The sequence below is a fragment of the Natator depressus genome, chromosome 1 (genome assembly GCF_965152275.1).
Source record: "Natator depressus isolate rNatDep1 chromosome 1, rNatDep2.hap1, whole genome shotgun sequence".
Lineage (NCBI taxonomy): Eukaryota > Metazoa > Chordata > Testudines > Cheloniidae > Natator > Natator depressus.
The window spans coordinates 216,277,367-216,295,744 of NC_134234.1; the positions used below are offsets into that span (position 1 = coordinate 216,277,367).

An 18,378-nucleotide genomic window follows, 5' to 3' on the forward strand; every position below is an offset into this window, starting at 1 on the left:
GGGGTGCAGGCGGGGGGCTCAGGGCAGGGGTTTGGGGTTACCTAGAGCGGCTCTGGGATGGCAGCTCCCTGCCTGCCAGCTCCGCTCAGCAGCCGGAACCATGTCGCTGCGGCCCAGGGGAGGGAGGGGTGTGGGTGGGGGCACAGGGCTCCGTGCGCTGCTTTTGCTGCTCCTCCAGGTACCTCCCCCAAAGCGCCCATTGGCTGCGGTTCCCCGTTCCTGGCCAATGGGAGCTGCATGGGGCGGTGCCTGGAAGCCAGGGCAATGCACGGAGCCCTCTGCCCCCCCCCCCCGGCCGCAGGGACGTTGTGCCGGCCACTTCAGGGAGCGGCGGGGGCAAGCCCGCCGGTCGGATTCGGCCCGCGGGCTGTAGTTTGCTCACCCCTGGCCTGGAGGTGGGCCGGGGGGGAGCACAGGCCGCAGGAAATGCGGCCCACATGTTTGAGGCCCCTGCTCTAACCTGAGCCCCTCCACCCAGGGCTGAAGCCCTCAGACTTCAGCCCTGGGAGCTGGGGCTCGGGCTTCGGCCCCAAGCCCCAGAAAGTCTAAGCCAGCCCTGGCGCCCCCACTTTGGGGTCCCGACCCACAGTCTGAGAACCATTGTTCTAAATCAAATCTAGCTGAAATGCAGCCAGTCTACTCATCTAGTACCCTCTGCTGGGCTATTCCTGGTGCAGCTCTGGCAGCAGGGCCAGTCTATTACCCCCTGTCTGACACAAAACGTGCTGTGACTGCAATGCAGCTTCAGTTGGACCTGGAGGGAGGGGGAGACAGACACAGACTGGGGAAGAAAAACAAAACAAAACTAAAAAGTTGACATTGTTATGAAATATAAAAAAATCCCTCCATTTCCAAAAATAAAGCTAGTTGCTCAAGTTACATTATCCTACAGTCATGAAGATATTTCTGTTAAACTAAGAATATCTGGGATGACTATGTAGAGGATAACCTGTTACTGCATGATGCAGATTGTGGAGCTACAAAAGAATGTCTTTACAAACCATACTGCATAAAAGTAGTAACGCTTTAAAAAAAAAATCGTGTCCAAAAAACAATAGAAAATATTTTTTTCTCTTCTCAGTTAAGAATTATTTCAAGGTAGATTGTAAAGTGTTCCAGGCAGTGACCTTGCTAAAATTCATCTCAATTTAAGGCATATCAACATGAACAGAGAAGGAGGCTATAAATATGGCCCATTAAGCATGCACAGGTAATACTGACACTGATACACGTTGAAATGTTGCTTCTCTAGATTGTGCATTAAGGCAAAGAGAGCGGAGACTTTTAGTCTTCAGTAGGAGTTCATTTTAATTCTTCTGTGTAGACAGCAGGTAAAAATCATCCCACAGCTCTGTGTTTAAAACAAAACAAAAATAAATTATTCCTCCACGTCAGTAGTGGATGGGAAACACTAATGCATTTTAGAAGATCTAATCCAATTTCATTGAACCAAAAGAAAATTTTTAAAAGGCCTTTTTATTTGCATAGTAATCAAATTTCCATTCTGTCAGATATGGATTTTGTTTTTCCATTAATACCTTATTGACAAACAGAACTCTAAAATGTCAGCAACAACGATTCCTTATACAGAACAAAATGAGCTCTTATGATGCCTGATTTCTATGTCCGCCACAGGGGTGGACTTTAGGCCCAAGCTCACTTCACATCCAGGGGCCCTTCTTCCTGCTGCCAGACAATTGATGGCTCTGGTAAGGTACTGCTTGTTGACCTGCACCCCTGCGAGGTGCCGAGCACATCCTGGGAGGCTCTGAAAGCTACCACTCCCACTTAAGTCAATGCATCTCATCCTGCTGCCACTGTGAAGTCAGTGTGAATGTCCACATTGATTTTAGTGTGGGCAGCATTAGGGTTAACAGCTCAGCATCTCAGACCAGATTCATTGACCACCTGCTCTCCCAGCACTCTTAGACCCCTGTTCCCTGCTCAGCTTCTTCCCATTCATCTGCACTCAGGACTGACACACACTGTGCTGGAAACCAGCTCTTCCCCCTATACTTTGCTCTCTGCACTCTGCATTGGATCAGCCTTTGCCGTTGCTTGGCAGCTGGGGGATATTGTTGGTGTACGGAGGTCAGGAGTCCAGTCACAGGTAAGATGAGGCTGGATGGTGTCCTGCCTGTCCTACTTTGCCCAAAACACAGGTGCTGTCCTGCCCCCAACACATCTGCATGTCAGCTATTTCCTTTCAAAGTGGGACAAGAGAAGCACCAACCACCTAATCCTCATTCCTCAACGTATGATTTCTGTTGGTGTTGGGAGCGTGGCGGGGGGAGGCTTATGGGATCAGGCCCTGTCAAGGAGAGCCAGGTCGACAGATTTCTCAAAGACAGCACCTGTGTCCAGACTGGAGTCCTTGGCATTCATCTCCTCTGCTGTTTTTTTCTTACCTTTGTCTTGTTTGTTACAGTAGGTTAATTTCTGGCAGCTATTTTTCCATGCTCCAGAATGTTAACATCACCATTCTATTTATAGTTCCAGTGCTGACACTTGGTAATGAAAATATATTTTCACGACTTGTATGCGGTTCTCTGGCTTTCTCCTTTTCACCCCCCTTGACCCTACGGCTTATTTCTTGGCTGAATGAGACTTTTCATGCTGCCAGGCAAAATTAGATGAGGAGTATTTCCAAGTTGAAAATGATTTAACCACCCCCCAAACCAGTCTCATTTAAATTTATGAGACCAATCTGATTGTTCCTTGAGCACTGACCATATTATCAGAACTCTGGATATCTCCAGAGATGGAGATTAATAAAGAACTGCAGAGATTAGGCAAAAAAAATCCCGTTTCAAATCCAGATCTTGCCTGTGCTTAGACAGAACATATAGAGAAGCCTAACCATAGCTAGGTTAGGCAGCTGGAACGTCATTCAGAGGAAAGTAGACACAGAATCTTGGTCTTGGGGCTTAGCAAACAAGCAAAGGTGCAAATGATATTTTACGCTTTAGTGCATTTCTGAGCTGTAAATCAGCCCAATGCAGAGGACCCAGGCCAGGCCACACCCACCACTTAAACCCATGTGGCCAAATCCTGATCCTGCTGACATTGATGACAAATTTTCATTGACTTTGAGAATGGGATTTGGTGCTAAAGCACAAATCTGGGTCCTAGCACCTTTTCTCTGTAGCTAGGCCAGGCATAGGACAGATGTGGGGGAGACGGGTGAGGAGTCTTCTTCCCCAGACTATGGGGCAGTTGAGGAGATGCTCCACAAAAGTGACTTCGGTCTGATGGTCATGGTAGCCACCGTTGGGCCTTGTGCAGTCCTCTGTGGGGCAAAGGACCAGAGGACCTAAACTGGATGGGACTCTCTGGCCAGCCCATGCCTCGACCCTGCAGGGATGAGCACCTTGCTGAGCATGAAGTCTGCTCCTCTGGCATGGCTCACCCTCCCAGTCCCCCCCTTCGCAACAGGACTCCATTACTCCCACTGCATGTGGCCCAGATCTCTACCCTATCATGCAGCACTTCAGTGATGTGGGGGCCCTGAAGTGGCTGCCTCTGCTCTGGGGAAAATTTCATCTTGAATGCTAGAGAATCTCAGCGAGTTTGCTCATTTGCTAAAGCAGGGCATTCGCCCTTTGAATGTGCATGCAGTGCATGTGGATCTGCTGTCACGTCCATTTTCTACCTCAGCTGCTGTTACTAATAAGGCTTTGATGCACTGGGTCACATCTTAACTTAATTGCAGTCAGACTTTCTTGGCAGGTCATTTAAACAGAACATCGCCATGAAGCTGAAGCAGGTGCTTGTTTTCCAGGTCCATGACAAGGGGCGGGGGAGCTGTCAACTGAGCAAGGGAGGGAGCTGCAAAACCTCTACAACCAACTCACAGACAAGACAGCTTATTACTAGTTTGACAGTGCACAGTAAACACATAGGGCCTGATTCTCATTTACACCAAAGCCACTTTATACAGCTCTAGGAGTGGAAAGGGGCCTTAGAGTGAGTGTAAATGTCATTTACTCCCCCTTTAAGGTCTCTCTGCGCTGTAGAGCAGCCTTTGTGTATATGAAAATCTGGCCCACAAACCTGAAAGCGCTGCTGGACTGCACGCAGAGGCTCGGCTCTAAACAGAAATAACAAAAAGACCTTTTTGTTGCAGGAGAGAGTTCAGACTGAGGTCCAGTCCTGGCAATCAGAGATGGCTCCACGCACCACTGGGTTGAAAAAAAGCACACAACTGATTACTGCTGGTGCCCTGGCTTCGTTATTATTTGTATGGCAGTGTCACCTACGTGCTCCAGTGAAGGAGCAGGGGCCCATTGGGCTAGGCCCAGTACACACACATATAAGAACTCTACGTCTATGATGAGAGACAACAGGTGGATACAGCAAAGAGATGGGGAACACAAGTTAACAATGAGATGGCCATAATCTGATCCAAAGACCATTGAAGTCAATGGAAAGACTCCAATTTACTTCAGTGGGCTTAGGATCCGTCCCCTCATGCACAGAAATCACCTTGGCATCTTTGGGTGGGGAATGACCCTTTTTTAGTTTTGCTTCCTCTCGAGGTCACTTCTAGGCCTATGATTCTGTGATGCCTGTTACCATCATGTATTACACATGTCCTGTACCAAAGGCATCTGTGATACCTGCTAGGGATCCGACCACCTTGTCTGCTGCCTGACTCATTTTAAAACAACACCTTTATTGGCTCATTTTAAGTTCTGTAATTATCTGTGTGCAGGTCAGATTCCATGATGCTTTGGGGACTAGCCAGGGTCTGACTCTCATGCTGCCTGACTTTAATGGGTTATTACACTTTAATGAGCTCCTCCATGCTGCTCTGTGGGCTGCTGAGCAAACAGGAACTGGGTGAGGATGTACTGCTTTCGAGATCAGCAATTTTTGCAGCTCAAAAAGGCAAAACCTGAAATTGTTCTCAAAAGCTCGTCTGCTTGAAATTCGAAGTCCAGCTACCTCATGTGCTATCAACAACAGTCAAAAGCACATTTGACATATGGCACTTTTTATACTTGCCAGCAAAGAGGAAAGTTAATGCCAGAGGTGGTTGAGCAATTATTATGTCACGCTTTCTTATACTAGGTAATGGTGCCCAATACGCTCCATAAGATGCTACAGCCATCAGATGCATTTTCGGGGAGGAAGTACCGTCTAACTGTTAGAGCAAGGATGACGAAGGGGAAGTCAAACTAGAGGGAGAGAAGGCAGGCCGCTAGGAAGTTCTGAAGTGGTGGCGGTGGCAATAACAGCAGTGGTTGTGCAGTGGGAGTGGGACTGTGCAAACCACAACATCAGTTCAAGTTTGTTAACCACTTGTGAACCTTGGCTAATGTTCATGAACATGTTAGAACTGAACATAAGAACAGCCATACTGGGTCAGACCAATGGTTCATCTAGCCCAGTATCCTGTCTTCTGACAGTGGCCAATGCCAGGTGCCCCAGAGGGAATGAACAGAACAGGTAATCATCAGGTGATCCATCTCCTGTCGCCCATTCCCAGCTTCTGGAAAACAGAGGCTAGGGACACCATCCCTGCCCATCCTGGCTCATAGCCATTGATGGACCTATCCTCCAGGAACTTTAGTTCTTTTTTGAACCCTGTTATAGTCTTGGCCTTCACAACATCCTCTGGCAAGGAGTTCCACAGGTTGACTGTGCGTTATGTGAAGAAATATTTCCTTTTGTTTGTTTTAAACCTGCTGCCTATTAAGCCTGGACTCCCCCTGCTTTTGAAGGGGGTCACTGGGAGTCTTTCCATTAACTTCAATATCCTATGTGAGCGTTTTGCTCTGTCCTATGGAGAATGCATTGCGCCGATAAAAGTTTGTGTCATTTGGAACAGGATAACTTTGATTCCTCTGGGCTTCCACTGGCTGAACTCCTTCTCCAGTCATATAAAATTCATCTTTAATATGCAATCTTACCCTTTGCAGGTGGATTTAAGGTTCCCAATTCAGAAGACTCCCATCCCAACACAAGAGTTTCAGTACAAATTCTTCTTTAAATACCTCACTTTTTTCCTTTCCTCCTCTGAGTTTTATGTATGATTCCTAACCACATTTCTAGTATCCCTGCCCAACTGATCAAGATCAATCAGTAGGATACAACACTTAAAATTATCTGAAAAATATCAAGACATTATATTTATATTACTACTGACATTTCCAACTGGACCATGTCACTAAGGATGATTACAGGCTTTATTATTATTATTTACTCCCACTTTAAGGCGCCTTTACCCAGGCCAGAGGGGTGTGAAGGGGCCTTAGTGTTAATAAGAATCAAGCCTTATGGCAATTGCATGTAAAAGAAAAATTAAACTCATAGTAAAAGTTAGACAATTCCAGAAAATCTATTCCAGTTCTACTGACATCAAAAACATCATCAAATTAGTTCTGTTGGTAATTGAAGAGATTTTGTCTTTGTTTAGGGCTTGATCCTGCAATGAGGAATCCTTACTTAAAAGAGTACAGTGGCCTTAAACGTTTATAGGAATATAAAGTTGTATCCAGACCCCACTGAAGTTAATGTGTGCTTTGATGCTGACTTCAATGGGATCAGGATTTCTCCCATATGAACTGCCATACAAAATAAGCCCAATATTCTGTTGCTGACAGTAATTCCAAGGAAGATACAAGAAACTGTGAAATGGACAGTTAAGGAATAACCAGCCCATAGGGAAAATTTCTAAGCATGAAGGTTTATATCCCTTGTAATTTATTTTATCCTGTCTAATGTAACTGTGGTTCTTCTCATTATCTGTATAAACATCCAATCCTTTTTTTGGAATCCTGCTAAGCTCTTGGCGTTTGCAATTAGGTAAGGTTATGGCCGTAATCCCGATAGCAAAAGGAATACTTGGAGAATTCTACTAACATTCCTGTACTGTTAGTTAGCTACAAAAGCCATTCAAAAGTAAAAGGGAGCCACTGTAGACCCATTGACTTCAGTGGAATTGCTCCTGTAAGGGTTGGTCTTGGAAGGGTAGGTTTGCAACATTAGGCCCTATGTTATGTTTTACAAACATTTAATAATCCTTAGTGCTTATTTGCTCTTACACAACTCCACAAAGGCAGGCAAATCACATGCAAAGCCATTGCAAGCTCGCCTTTCAGTTATAGGTTGTGCAGCGCAGAAAGAGCCAACGCCTTTTACCAAGCATCCAAGAAAACCAAAAAGAATCATGCAAGATGGTCACAAGCCACAGGAGCATTCCCAGGCATGCATTTAAAAGAATAGCACATGCACCATACCATAGTAGGGGTAAAGAAGGCTAACCAGTCACATTACAGAATACGCATCTTCTTCCTCTTCCTTATAGAGAATATAGATAAAACAGGTGGTCAGGCCTGCACCAAGCAGCTAGTACACCATAAACAAAAACAGTCAGGAAAACAAGTTAGATTGGATTGGGCAGATTAGCTCAGTACAATAATGTCAAAGGATTGAACTAGCTGCCCCCTATTCATTCGAAATTAGCACATGACACAATCTCTAATTTCCTTGCGACAAGGATTGGAGCTGACCACAGGAAAGTAGCAATTTGGGCTTTTCCTACACATAGCTGCGTGTTTGGAAACAGAGAGAGCATCAAAAGTTTTCACCCTTTGATGATAAAATAAGGAAATTAAAATAGCGAGCAGCTGTTTCGATAGTTTAAATCATTCAGTCTTCAAAATGAATACAAATTCATTTACAGTTCAGCAGAACCACACAAAGGTTCCCATCCAGCAAAGCACTTGAACACGTACTTAACTTTAAGCACACTAATCATTGAATTGACTTCAATGGGACTGCTTGAGCAGCAAGCTGCTACTCAATGTGAGTAAGGGTTTCAGAGGCTGGTTCTAATTTGCACAAGTCAGTTATTCACAACAGTGCAGTCGTTAGCACAAATGAGCAAGACTCTACTGTAACTGGGTTTTTGAAACTGTACAATATTACTTTCTTAAATCCTATTGCTTTCTCTGTAGATAAACTACTCCTCAGAGAGAACAGTGGGAACCTAAACTGCCTGGGAGTTTTCTCTCACCTGACTATCCAAGATACAACCTTTGGCTTCTTTCTGCCATTTGAAAAATAAAAATTAAACATTGATTACACTTTATTTAACATCAGGAAAATAATTGCCTACTTGAGCGGAAGCTAGACAATGTTGAGATTCATGAAATCAAGTACTATCTTTCTTGCAAGTTGTCTGGATAGACCCCATTTCTCCACCCCTCACCTGGCCTATTTAGTGCCACTTTCATGGCTGCAATGCCTGCTATAGGTGAGGTAGGTACACAGGCCTCATTTGAAGCCCATCATAGTTGATGGAAGGACTCCCATTATGGACTATACTGAGGGACCATAGTGAATGCGCCATTAAAGCAGCAACTGGCCTTGGAAAAGAGAGCTATGGTTGATTCATAAAAAACTCCACGCAAGTGCATTCACATTCAGCTTTGGCATCAAATGGGCATAGAGCTTGTTTCTACCACACCAAACAACTCTTCAAGATTAACAGACTAGCTTGAATTTAGGCAGCTGGAAAGCAAAGCATGAGAAAACATCATCTGCTGCAAAACAAGTGTTTTGTGGGGACAAAGTGTAACCTTATAAAATGAATATTAAAACTTCATGAGAATTAAAACAGCATGGAATGCACCATCCTCCTAAATGATTGTTAGACATGCAGAATAAAAGAAACATGCATATCAGTGATAGGAGGAGGCAGTTCCTCTTACAATCTACAGCACTGATTTTGGATGTGAGCTTGAACTTTGAGAGGTCAACAACAGAAAGGCAGAAGCAGAGTGACGCTGTATTATACAAGGCATTAAGTCTTTATTTAGACTTTGGTGGGGGTGAAGCTACGGGATAAATGTCCTGTGGAGCTTGATTGTGCTTTGTATGCTTCCTTGTCTGTTGTTCATTCCTATCAGTTCGAGCACTTGTTTGTTGATTGGATTAGAAAAGCCATGGGTGTGCAGAGTGCACCGTAGCAGATATCAAGCTGTGAAAGACCTTATCCGTGATGCGTGACAAATCAGAAGAGCTCCTGAAAACTCCCAGGTTTGCTGACCATTGCCATTTCTGGATGATAAGCCACTGGAGGGCAAGAGTGAGGTGGTTGAACTGAATTAGAATAAGAGCTAGACTATGACTTTCCCGTATAATTAGAGGTGTGCAAAATATTTGAAAAAAGAAATGAGAAACATTAGCAATTTACCGGGTTTTTGGTTTTTTTCAAAAAAAGAACTTGCTAGAAGTAGAGTGAGACTTATTTAATGGAGAAAAAGACTGTTTTTACCGTTCACAATGAAGCAGTGGGAAATGGTGGCCAACTCTAACAACCAGTGTGTATATGGAGAACTTAAGCTATGCATCTCACCCCAGTATGTAAGTAGAGCATATGCTCGGTGCAGCGTATAATTGAGCACACGGGACACATTCAGTAATACTTTGCCTGCACATTTTCAACACTGAAAAGTGAGCTTGGTTGCAAATCGGATCAGAAGGTCTATAACTTTGCCACCACCTGAATTTATTATTTTGTTTTAGTCTCACCCCTCACTGTGCATGAGCCAGGCCTAAGACATGAGAACATTATTGCATCCTGGTAAGGAACAGGCCAGATTTGCTGCTGTTGCTGCTGCAGATGCTCTTCTGTATGTGCAATTGTGAATATACTTCTGCATCTAAACGCTGACTGCTCTTTTACTCCGCCTGCTCCTGAGGTAAGCTCACCTCTTCTGATCTAGTCCCTGCTTGGCATAAACTCCACTGTAAACACTTCATGGCCCTCTTGCTTAATGAAAAGTTGGTAAAAAAAAAAAAAAAATGATGGCACTTGATTTATTGCTGTTCTCAATGGACACACAACACAACTTGCTAAGGCTCAACATGGCTATGCAAGCAAGTAAGGCGGGGTGCATTTGTGTGGACTACCCATAGCACTAATTGAAGCAAGAGTGGGGAATCAAACTTCACAGAATGGCTACCTCTCCCCCTGCACAGGTGGGTAAGAGGGGCTGGGGAGTATACAGAGCTTTGGCTCTAATGCTAATGTGCTTGCCTGTGTAGCTGGCCAACATACCAAGTATAGGCCTGATGCAATTTCTTTCTTCCTGGAAACAGAGGGGAGTCTGGGAGAGAGATTGTGACCCTTTCAGTCACACTTTTCCCCAGGTTGCTTGTGGGGCAGCAGAACAATATGCTGCAGGTCATGACGTGATAATCTAGCTCTAAATCTCAACAGGCATGTGGCCCAGGGGTCAAACCACTGGCTATTTATGGATGAGCATCGCTGGGTCAGCTTTGACCGAAGAAACTTGGGGGCAGGGAGATGGGAGAGTCAGCAGTAGTCGCGCCATATATTTCACCCTGTCTTTCCTGCCCTCTTTCCTCACTTACAATGTACCAAAGAAAAAAATCAGACAGCTAATATTCCATGGCTGCTGAAATTTCTGAGTGTGCAAACCAGACACTCAATATTTTGCAGAGAAATGAATTTTCAGTGACACGAAACTGCCTGAAATGAAAATGGTGAAATTTTTAAACTAAAGCACCCCACCCCCACCTCTACTTTGGCACAGTTCTAGTTATCACCTAGGGAAGTAGAAGAAAATGAAGTTTGCCTTAGCATAAGGAAGTAAGCAGGTGAATGGCACTGATTTTTTTGCCTCCAGTGCATAACAGGAAGGGAAGCGCTCCTTAAAGCTGAAAATGAGTGGATGAGTTACATAGCGATAAAGAGGAAAAAACGAACACACAGATGGTCATACCGGAACATAGGAGCATTAGTAGAGTGCTGTATTGACAGGAAACGATACCCAAAAGCGCAGCAAAAACATGTTCAGTCCAGCTAATACCTGATGAGCCCAAAGAGACCATAAAGAAGGTACATATACAAGCTAAAGGTCTCAAAAGTGCCTAAGTCAAAGTTCCATTTTTAAAAGTGACCTAGGGTATGTGTCTATTGCAATTAAACACCTGTGGCTGGCAAATGCCAGCTGACTTCAGCTCGTGGGGCTCAGGCTCAGGGGCTGTTTAATTGTGGGGCAGACATCTGGGCTCGGGCTGGAGACCAAGCTCTAGGACCCTGCAGGGTTAACCAGACACTTTGCCTGTGAGCCCGAGTCAGCTGGCACAGGCCAGCTGCGGGTTTTTAATTGCAGCACAGTCATACCCTTAGGGACTTGAGTCTAAGTCCCACTGAGTTTCAATGAGAATTACCCTCCTAAGTACCTACGGTCAAGATTTTCAGAAGTAACTACTGATTTTGGGTGCTGCCCACCCATCATCTAATCTAACCCCTTTAAGGTTTGAGCACCCAAATACTGAAGCTTGCAAAATCACTAGTCACTTCTGATCGTGTTGGTCTATGCCCAGAGGTAGGTATTGTAGGATTCGGCAATAAAATGGTACCTTCTTGTGCCTTCTTTGTCTGTGGTTCACACTGCCTTCTATACTGACAGACATTTTTAGTACCTTGAGTCCTGCAGAGCCTACTCTCCCGTAGCAGCATGATTAGCAGCTGAATTCTGATTGCAGGATCTTTATTACCGGAGATGGCTTCACAGCCAGAACCACAAAGCTTGATTTTCAGATCAGGGAAACAAATCATGTACATTTTAAATTGAGCAAATACTCTCCAAATCGTAAATATGTAAGCCCTGAGAGACTCATGACAGTAGTTAACAATGACATGTATGGACCGGGCGCAACATGTGCGATAACATGCTTAAGAACACGCGGGCGTACTAGGCTCAGCTAAAAGGGAATACTACCACTACTGCTTTTCACTTGCACAGATGAAAGGCACAGTGTATCTCAAAGCAACTAATTGTGCTTCGAAGGCTGAGCCAAAGTCCACTGAAGTAACGACGCTAATGGACCCTAAGACCCCATTGGGAGCGATTATCCCCATTTTACTGAGCAAACAGAGGCACAGAGATGTGACGTGACTTGCCCAAAGTCACACAAGCACAACCGTGGCAGAGGCAGGAATAGAATCCTGGAGTTCCACTTCCTACTTCTTTGCTCTAGCTGCCTATTAGAATGATGCTGTATCTCAGGCAGACAAAAAATACTTGTGCAGAATGGACAGGACAGCAGACAGTGGAGAGGCATAAATAGGAAAAGGAAACAAAGGTGGAGTGAAAGGTTCATAGAATCATAGAATATCAGGGTTGGAAGGGACCTCAGGAGTCCAACCCCCTGCTCAAAGCAGGACCGATCCTCAATTAAATCATCCCAGCCAGGGCTTTGCCAAGCCTGACCTTAAAAACTTCTAAGGAAGGAGATTCCACCACCTCCCTAGGTAACGCATTCCAGCATTTCACCGCCCTCCTAGTGAAAAAGTTTTTCGTAATATCCAACCTAAACCTCCCCCACTGCAACTTGAGACCATTACTCCTCGTTCTGTCATCTGCTACCACTGAGAACAGTCTAGATCCATCCTCTTTGGAACCCCCTTTCAGGTAGCTGAAAGCAGCTATCAAATCCCCTCTCATTCTTCTCTTCCGTAGACTAAACATCCCCAGTTCCCTCAGCCTCTCCTCGTAACTCATGTGTTCCAGTCCCCTAATCATTTTTGTTTCCCTCCGCTGGACTCTTTCCAATTTTTCCACATCCTTCTTGTAGTGTGGGGCCCAGAACTGGACATAGTACCCCAGATGAGGCCTCACCAGTGTCGAATAGAGGGGAACGATCACGTCCCTCAATCTGCTGGCAATGCCTCTACTTATACATCCCAAAATGCCATTGGCCTTCTTCAACAAGGGCACACTGTTGACTCATATCCAGCTTCTCGTCCACTGTAACCCCTAGGTCCTTTTCTGCAGAACTGCTGCCTAGCCATTTGGTCCCTAGTCTGTAGCGGTGCATGGGATTCTTCCGTCCTAAGTGCAGGACTCTGCACTTGTCCTTGTTGAACCTCATCAGATTTCTTTTGGCCCCATCCTCCAATTTGTCTAGGTCCCTCTGTATCCTATCTCTACCCTCCAGCGTATCTACCTCTCCTCCCAGTTTAGTGTCATCTGCAAACTTGCTGAGGGTGCAATCCACACCATCCTCCAGATCATTTATGAAGATATTGAACAAAACCGGCCCCAGGACCGACCCTTGGGGCACTCCACTTGATACCAGCTGCCAACTAGACATGGAGCCATTGATCACTACCCGTTGAGCCCGACAATCTAGCCAGCTTTCTATCCACCTTATCGTCCAAGGTTAAGTGGAATGATCAGTATTTTACATTATGTGACCGGAAATCCCTCCAAGCTGCACACCCGATGAATTAAAAAGACTGAAGGCACTTTCTATGTGCTGGGCAGCTTGTGGTTAGGCTGAGAGTGTGCAGAAGACTCTTACATCCCTGTGTTTTAGCGTCTCCTCCCATTTGTCCCAGTGGCCTGTCTACCATCACCAAGAAGACACCGATGAAGCTTTGTGTGCAGCGCTGAAGTTCAGAGCAAGCTCCTGGGGGAATTTCACTGCCTAACTGTGGCTGAAACCTAAGTGTTTCAAAAGAAGAAAAACTAAAATTCGTTAATGGAGCAAGAAAAAGATTAAGAACCACAATCTCCATCATGCTGCTCTCGTCCACCTGCATGTGGGAGAAGAATGCCTCAGATCACACATTCAACTGCTCCAACCAGGTTCAAGCTAGGGAAAGTAAGGAGACTTGCGGGTAAGACCCAGGAGTGGGACTCAGGAAAAAGGCTGTCTGGAAAACAACAATTCTGTTTCATGAATGGTTTTGAGGTTTTGAAATTTGGTTTCTTTCTGCAGCAGAATGAGACTGTTTGAAATTTGTCATGGAAAAAAAAAGGGTGAGAGACACTCTTCAGCCCAGAATAGTAGGGTGGACAGGGACCTAACTTAGGATGTAGAGAACTCAGGTTGAAGCCCCTGCTCCAAATCAGGCAGAGCAGGGAATAAAACCTGGGTCTCCCACATCCCAGGTGAAGGCCATGAGTTCAGGTCCCTGCTCTGCCTGACTTGAACCTGGGCCTCCCCACATCCCAAGTGAGTGCCCTACCTGTAGGTCAGAGGTTCCAAAACTTTTCTTATTGTGTACCCCCTTCCAGATCTACCAGCTGCATGCATACTCCTACCCTTCTCATCACGATACTTTGGGTGTTCTTCTTAACACTACCTGCTTTTAGTCATCCGTCCATATTTCACTGTTACATACAGATATAGTTACAGTGCGACGTATAAAACTGAACACAGTTCAGAAAACTGAAAACTCCGCCCCCCCCCCCCCGCTTGCTAAGTTCTGAGCTCAGTTAGACTGAACACTTGCTGGGCAACTGAACCCACTCTGCATGGAGACTGGAGGTGAGGGCTCTCTACGTCAGCATCTCTGTGTATCTGTGTTCTCACTGGTACATCTTGAAGTAAATTAACTACCATTTTTTAAATAATAAATTCCCACAGAGTTTTAAAGCTTCATCTGAGTTAGCCTATTATGAAAATGCAATAAATAAAATAATCAATAAAATCCACCATTACACAATTGCGCCTGCATACCCCCAGAGATGTCACACGTACTACAGTGGGGGAACCCCTGTTATGCTCTTCAGGAGTCTCTTTCCATCTCTCTCCTCCTCCATTCTCTCCGTCTTTCTCCCTCCTTCTGCAGTCTGGAATTGAGACAGTTCCCAATGAAGTTTTCATCAAAATTTGTTTCCATGAAACATTTTGGTTTAGACAAATCGGCATTTTTTTTGACAGAAAAAAGTTTTGCTGGACATTTTTCAACCAGCTCTACTCAAAAGAACAGGACTCTGTTGTGGCTCCGGTCAAACTTGCAGCTGGGTGACCTTGGGCAAGTCATGTAACCTGTCCATGCTTCAGTTCCCCATCTGTAAAAGGAGGCGCGTGATGCTTCCCTTCCTCACAGAGGTGCTGTGGGGATAAATCCATTGTCTGTGAGGGGCTCCAAAACTGAACTGATGGTGCCATATAAACAAGTACATAGTAAGGAGAACTAGATCAAACACACAGCCTCAGAGGGGCAAAAGCAGCATTTTATTTAATAATGATTGATTCTTATTAGAAGGTCTCTGTAGTTAACGCACTGGAGTGTAAGGAGGTGCTGTGAGACATGTTTCATGGAAATGGAATTGAAATAAGATCACATAATTTACGTTCCTCTTAATCATCACCCCTAATGGCCTACACCTGATAATGCTTCCTTGGCACAATACCATAGGCCCTGTCTGACTGAGTTAACGTGTTTGGCAGCTGTAGGATTATGCAGAGTATAGCACAGCATGTCAAAGGCCCGCAGGCAGAGTCAGGGTTTATGTTATTTTATTTTAATCTGGGGTTAAAAGAAACCTGGGGAAATAATAAAGTAGCAATTTCAGCTTAAAGCCTTCATTTTTATTTTAAGATGTAAGCCTGGCAGTTAGCTACCAAAATCCCATTGAAAGTCCTTTAGAAATCCCCAGGGAGTTAGGCACCCAACTCTCTCTGAATTTCAGTGGGATTTGGGCACCTCACTCATTTTGGTTCCTTTGAAAATCGCAGCCTCTGTATTCAGGGGTTTATGTGTAAACTGCTCAATACAAATAATCCAGTAAATTCCTAGCTCCAAGGCCCATTGCATCATCAAAGAACGTTTCTTCATGCAGGGCCACGACCATCCATGACAACATTTATGTTCCAACCAGGGATGAGAGTGCTCCAACTGCCCCTCCCTGTGAGGTGGCAGGAGCTCACATAGCTCCAATGGCTGTTTATTGCAAGCTAGCTGAGAGCCAGCCTTGAAATTTAAGCATCTGGCCTCCTGGTTAGTCAGTGATGCACCACCACTGACCAACAGTGCGGCCAGCTTTCCAAAATGACAATATGGCACGCGTGTCATGGTGAGCACACAGAAAGTATCAGTGGGGTCGTGGTGTTAGGCACAAGAAGGGCTTGGCAGCCAGGGAGTAAGGGAAAGGGAAAAAAATGCACCCATTCCTCCTTCACCTTACTCTGTGTATTTGACTCTGGAGGTGGGATTTTAAAAAGTGCTCAGCTTTGGTGTAACTCTTGCTCAATGGTAATCGATGACTTCAGTGGGAGCAGAGTTAGGCCAACACTGAGTGCTTTAGAAAATCCCATACTAAGTGTATCGGGGGGGACTTACTTGAGAGCTTGTGTAGAGTAGCTGACTGGGAGGCGTCATGGCAGGTGGGAATGGGAAGTCGCCAACGCGTGACAGAGTTGGGGTGGAGGCTTCAAGCCACATATGTGGAGAAGCCAGTCTATCATCACTTTCACCAGCTCCCCTGGCCGGAGAGAGGGTGGCGGAATGGGGCTCCTGGTGCAGTATAAATATGTTGGCATTTTCTGAACATTAATAATGAATCCTCACCGTTGTGTGTTAATGATCTCAGTGCTGTACAAGACACTCAAATAAAGACAGGCCTGGCCCTACAGAGCTTACAGTCTAAGTGACCTGCCCAAGGTTACAAAGAAGGTGAGCATCAGGGCCAGGTTAGAGCTCCTGACTCACAGGTCTTTAACCAGTCCACCAGGCAATGCTTATCACGTAGTTTGCAAAACTCAGGAGCAGAAAAGCTGGCATTTCTTGTGGTCTCTTGTGGCAAACAGGCTCATTGTTGGGATGCTCCACACTGCAAAACTGGGCTACAAGATGCTGGGCTTCAGGGACCATTTGTGATTCAGGGAGAAATTTCTGCTGAGGTGATTTGCCACGTGATTCTGGATCCCCGGCAAGTGATCAGCCACAAGGGCAATGTTTTTGCCAGTGCAAAACTGCCAGAACTTGATTGCCTCCTGACACAGCACATTGAAATGTGCTCCCCACATTTGTTCACATAATACATCATAGTGATATTGTCAGTAAGGATATGCACCTCCGAGTCCCTGATGTGATCTCAAAGGGCCTGACCGGCATTGTAGATGGCACGAAGTTCCAGGACCACTGATATGCAGAGAAGCTTCCGGTTCCAACCACAGGCCTTGAGTCCACTTCCCAACCTATTAAGGAGGCCCTGGTGACAATCAATCCAGGTTGGTACGGACTGCACAAAGGGAACGCCCTGGCACACATTGTCCTGAACCATCTATCTCCATAAAAGAGTCCAGGATCAGCAGAGGAAGTCAGATCATACTGTCCAAGGGATGATGATGCAGGTGATAGATTCTGGCTGTGGCATCCGCCATGGCCAGAGCTAAGGGCAAGGAGGTTTTGGCCACTGTACAGTCTTCTGCACTAGATGCCTAGAGAGTTCTGGCAACTGGTCCATGAACTTAGACGTGGCTGCCCAATTGACAGTCATATTTAGAGAGCAATACCAGCTGGTTTGCGATGCACATTTGCAAGGAAGAGAAGGTATAAATCTTCCTCTCCATTAAATCCATTCTCTTGGATTCTTTGTTCTTAGGGGTGGACTAATACCTTCCCTGCTGTGCCCTGTCATTTGCTGCAGTTACCACCAGAGAGTTAGGGGCAGGGTGGGAGAAGTAACCCTCAAAACCCTGTATGGGAATGAAGTGCCGCTTCTCCAAATGTTTCTCTGTGGGAGGCAATGCAGCCGGAGAATTCCACAGGGCCTTTGCAGGTCCCAAAAGAGCCTCATTTATTGGGAGGGCTGTTCTCCCAGGAGCTCATGATTGGAGAATATCCAGTATCTTATGTGTATTCTCCTGCAGGGATTGTGCCTTTGGATACCCAAAGTAGTGACCCTATACCTCAGGAGGGCCGGGTATGCCTTGAAGTCCTCAGGCACAGAGGGATAAGACAATTCCTGCATGGTAGAGTCAACTAGGGAGGAGGAGGTTTCCTGAGCAAGCTATGGGTCCTATTCAGGACTTAAATACTCATTGAGTATTTCCCGGAGCTCCCCATACTCCCCCTCCCATTTGGGGCTCTGGTTTCAGCTGCGGGTAGAGGGTCTCAGGGCTTCAGCCTTGCGGAGCCCTGTGGATCCCCTGCAACTGGCTCACGGCCCTCCAGAGGGCTGAGGACCTCTGGCTGAGAACCAACAGCAACAGGCTGGAGTCAAGGGAAAATATTTACCAGAGTGTTGCCCTGAACAGCTCTGGCTGAATTTAAGCCATGGTCCTATTCTTGCACTACACTACAGGATCTGGTCTGAATACCCCTGGAGGTCCAGGAGGAATGGGCTCAGGGGTTGCTTGCAGCTGAGATGGTTTGGGAGAGGAAGTCACTGTCAGATCTGGTGATCTCGCTCTGGAGCGGATCAAGAAGCGAGACTGCAGGGACTGAGGAGCATCCTAAGGAGGCCACTGGGCATATGGATAAGGCATTGGTGGCCAGCTGGCACTGGGCCAGGAGTTCCTGTCCTGAATGCAGGACAGATGCCATTCTCAATACCGATGGTACTGGGCCTCGTGCAAGCCTCGACTCCCCAG

General features: G+C 45.8%; 1 protein-coding gene across 2 annotated transcripts in view; it reads right to left on the reverse strand.

The window, feature by feature from the left end:
* TSPAN11 (tetraspanin 11) overlaps nucleotides 1-18,378 on the reverse strand; it is a 220,117-nt gene that overhangs the window by 56,540 nt on the left and 145,199 nt on the right. The window contains exon 9 of one of the 2 annotated variants that reach the window (XM_074935605.1): nucleotides 302-1,351. The exons of the other annotated variant lie outside the window; for it this stretch is intronic. Within the exon in view, the coding sequence (XP_074791706.1) occupies nucleotides 1,292-1,351 (60 nt within the window). The 3' untranslated portion in view covers nucleotides 302-1,291. Of the gene's footprint in view, nucleotides 1-301; nucleotides 1,352-18,378 lie in introns of those variants that run through there. 2 annotated transcript variants of the gene reach the window in all.